This window comes from Acanthisitta chloris, unplaced genomic scaffold (assembly GCF_000695815.1).
Source record: "Acanthisitta chloris isolate BGI_N310 unplaced genomic scaffold, ASM69581v1 scaffold11645, whole genome shotgun sequence".
Classification (NCBI taxonomy): domain Eukaryota; kingdom Metazoa; phylum Chordata; class Aves; order Passeriformes; family Acanthisittidae; genus Acanthisitta; species Acanthisitta chloris.
The window spans coordinates 31428-33439 of NW_008674427.1; the positions used below are offsets into that span (position 1 = coordinate 31428).

Genomic DNA, 2012 nt, shown 5'->3' on the forward strand with positions numbered 1-2012 from the left:
TTTTCTCTTACTGCTCAGAAATGTTTGTACTGTGAAGAGTTACGGGAATGAAAACATTTTCCACGTGGCAGTAGGAAGTCACTCTAGGTGTGGAATAGTGATACGACTTCTGAGTTCATTCAGACAAGTGTTCTCATACAGCAAGTGGCATGGTAAACATGAAGAGAAAATCTAGAAAAACTGATAACTTGTGTTCATTTAGATGTGATCTGTGAATGCATTACTATGATTGAGATGACAAATACAGCTTTGAGCAGAGGAACATGAAGCAGGAATAGAGGAGTAATGTTACATCTGTATAAAGTATTGATGAGGCAACTGGAATATTCAGTTCTGGGCTTTGATGGAGTCACAACAGAAGTGCAACATGCTGTTCTTGGATTAATATTACTGAAACTTGGGAAACAGACCATATCCTTTGCGGAGTTCCAGAAGGGTTGCCTGATATATAGGAATGTGGGAATTTCGCTGTCAGAGAACAGAAGTAATGTTCTAAGGAGGTCTCTGGGCAGCGTCACACCGTCAATCCTACATACATGTATTGTAGAAATACAGGCAAGATGGAAGACCTGAAATGCAAGCTCTAATTTTCAGTAATAATTTATTCCTAATTTTCAGCTGAGAAACTAGTGAATTCAGATTGTTTAGGGCTGCTTAATAGAAGTATGTATAACAAAGCTGAAGTTAATCTTTTTTTTTCTCTCAGATGCAGTCTCCCTCTGTGGATGCATCAAAACCACAAATCATGAAGCCATCTGAAAACAAGGTAAGAAGTCCTGAGAAAATCTTGCTTGTACTCAAGCACAAACGTGTGAAGCCATGGAACTTCTTTAACACTTTGATGCTGAGTCAGTTTACCTTCCATATGTCTTATCTATAGCTTAGTTTCCTCTGCAAAAAAGTATCTAAGAAATGTTATACAGAGCATTCAGAGCATTTTATACCAGCAATCACAGAAAATGGCATTTACTATGTTTAATTTGTGACAGGTATATAGCTCCCCCCAGTGTAACTTGAGGATTAGTTACCTGATAATTTGTTACAGATTCAGTGAATTCAGGACAAGCTTCAGCTTTTACTGTGTGTACAACTGCATCTTCTCATTAATCTCCTGACTTTCTCTGTCTGACAGCTCCCTTGCCTTTGTCCTTTACGCTTGTTCTGTCTTGTTTTATGACTAGAATTTCCTCAGTGTCAGAGCTGTGTCATCAGTCATGTACTGTACTTGTTACAAGACAGTCGTACTCCTCCCTTATGCCTCTGTTGCCTAACAGATTTTACGTGCATTGTTTAAGCAAATGATTAATGATTCTCCCCCTCTTTCATTTTCCACAACTGTAACAGTGAAACCCACAAAAACATTGAATAGCAAAGCAGACCAGCAGGGACTTGTGCAGCAGTGAAAGTTGGGACTGTCTGCAGCTTGTGTAGATGCCAGTAAAGGGACTCAGAGTGGTCAGGGTGGAAGAGGCCCCTGGAGCTCCTCTGGCCCAGGCTCTGCAGGCAAATGGCATTGCTGGAGGCCCTGCCAACCCATGAACACATACAGTGTGCTGGTTGCACAGCATCTCTGGGTAGCCAGTTCTGATGTTAGACCACCTTCGTTATGAGGATTTCTATTCATCAGATGGGAAGTTTCTTTGCTTCAACTTTATCCACTTGTCTCTGGTCATTTTGGTATGCATCTCCATCTAAGTGAAGCACCTAGCTCCTTCTCTGCATTTGAAGTTAGCCTCAACCTTTTAAACCCATCGTTCCCCTCAGCCTTATAAAACCCTTTTCTTCTATGCACACGTTGAAGACTTAGGCTGGTAACAGTGAGCTGGATGCCAGTTAAACCTTTTCCACTTGGGCACAATCATCATTACTCATAAATGAAGGCATCTGCAAGTGTCTGGTTTCATCTTCCTGTTACATTTGTGGGCAAACTCGTTTGTATCATGTTCGTTACTGCTGCAGTTCTCCACATGATTTAACCCAGACAGCTATCTCAAAATAGTTACAGTCTTTCC

General features: G+C 41.0%; 1 protein-coding gene across 1 annotated transcript in view; it reads left to right on the forward strand.

Moving 5' to 3' along the window:
- Nucleotides 1-706: 706 nt before the first annotated feature.
- The window catches only part of CAST (calpastatin), a gene marked incomplete at both ends in the record, with an annotated part of 22991 nt that continues 21685 nt past the window's right edge, over nt 707-2012 (forward strand). Inside the window, one exon of the mRNA XM_009075351.1 lies at nt 707-766. Within this exon, the coding sequence (XP_009073599.1) occupies nt 707-766 (60 nt within the window). The remainder of the gene's footprint in view (nt 767-2012) is intronic.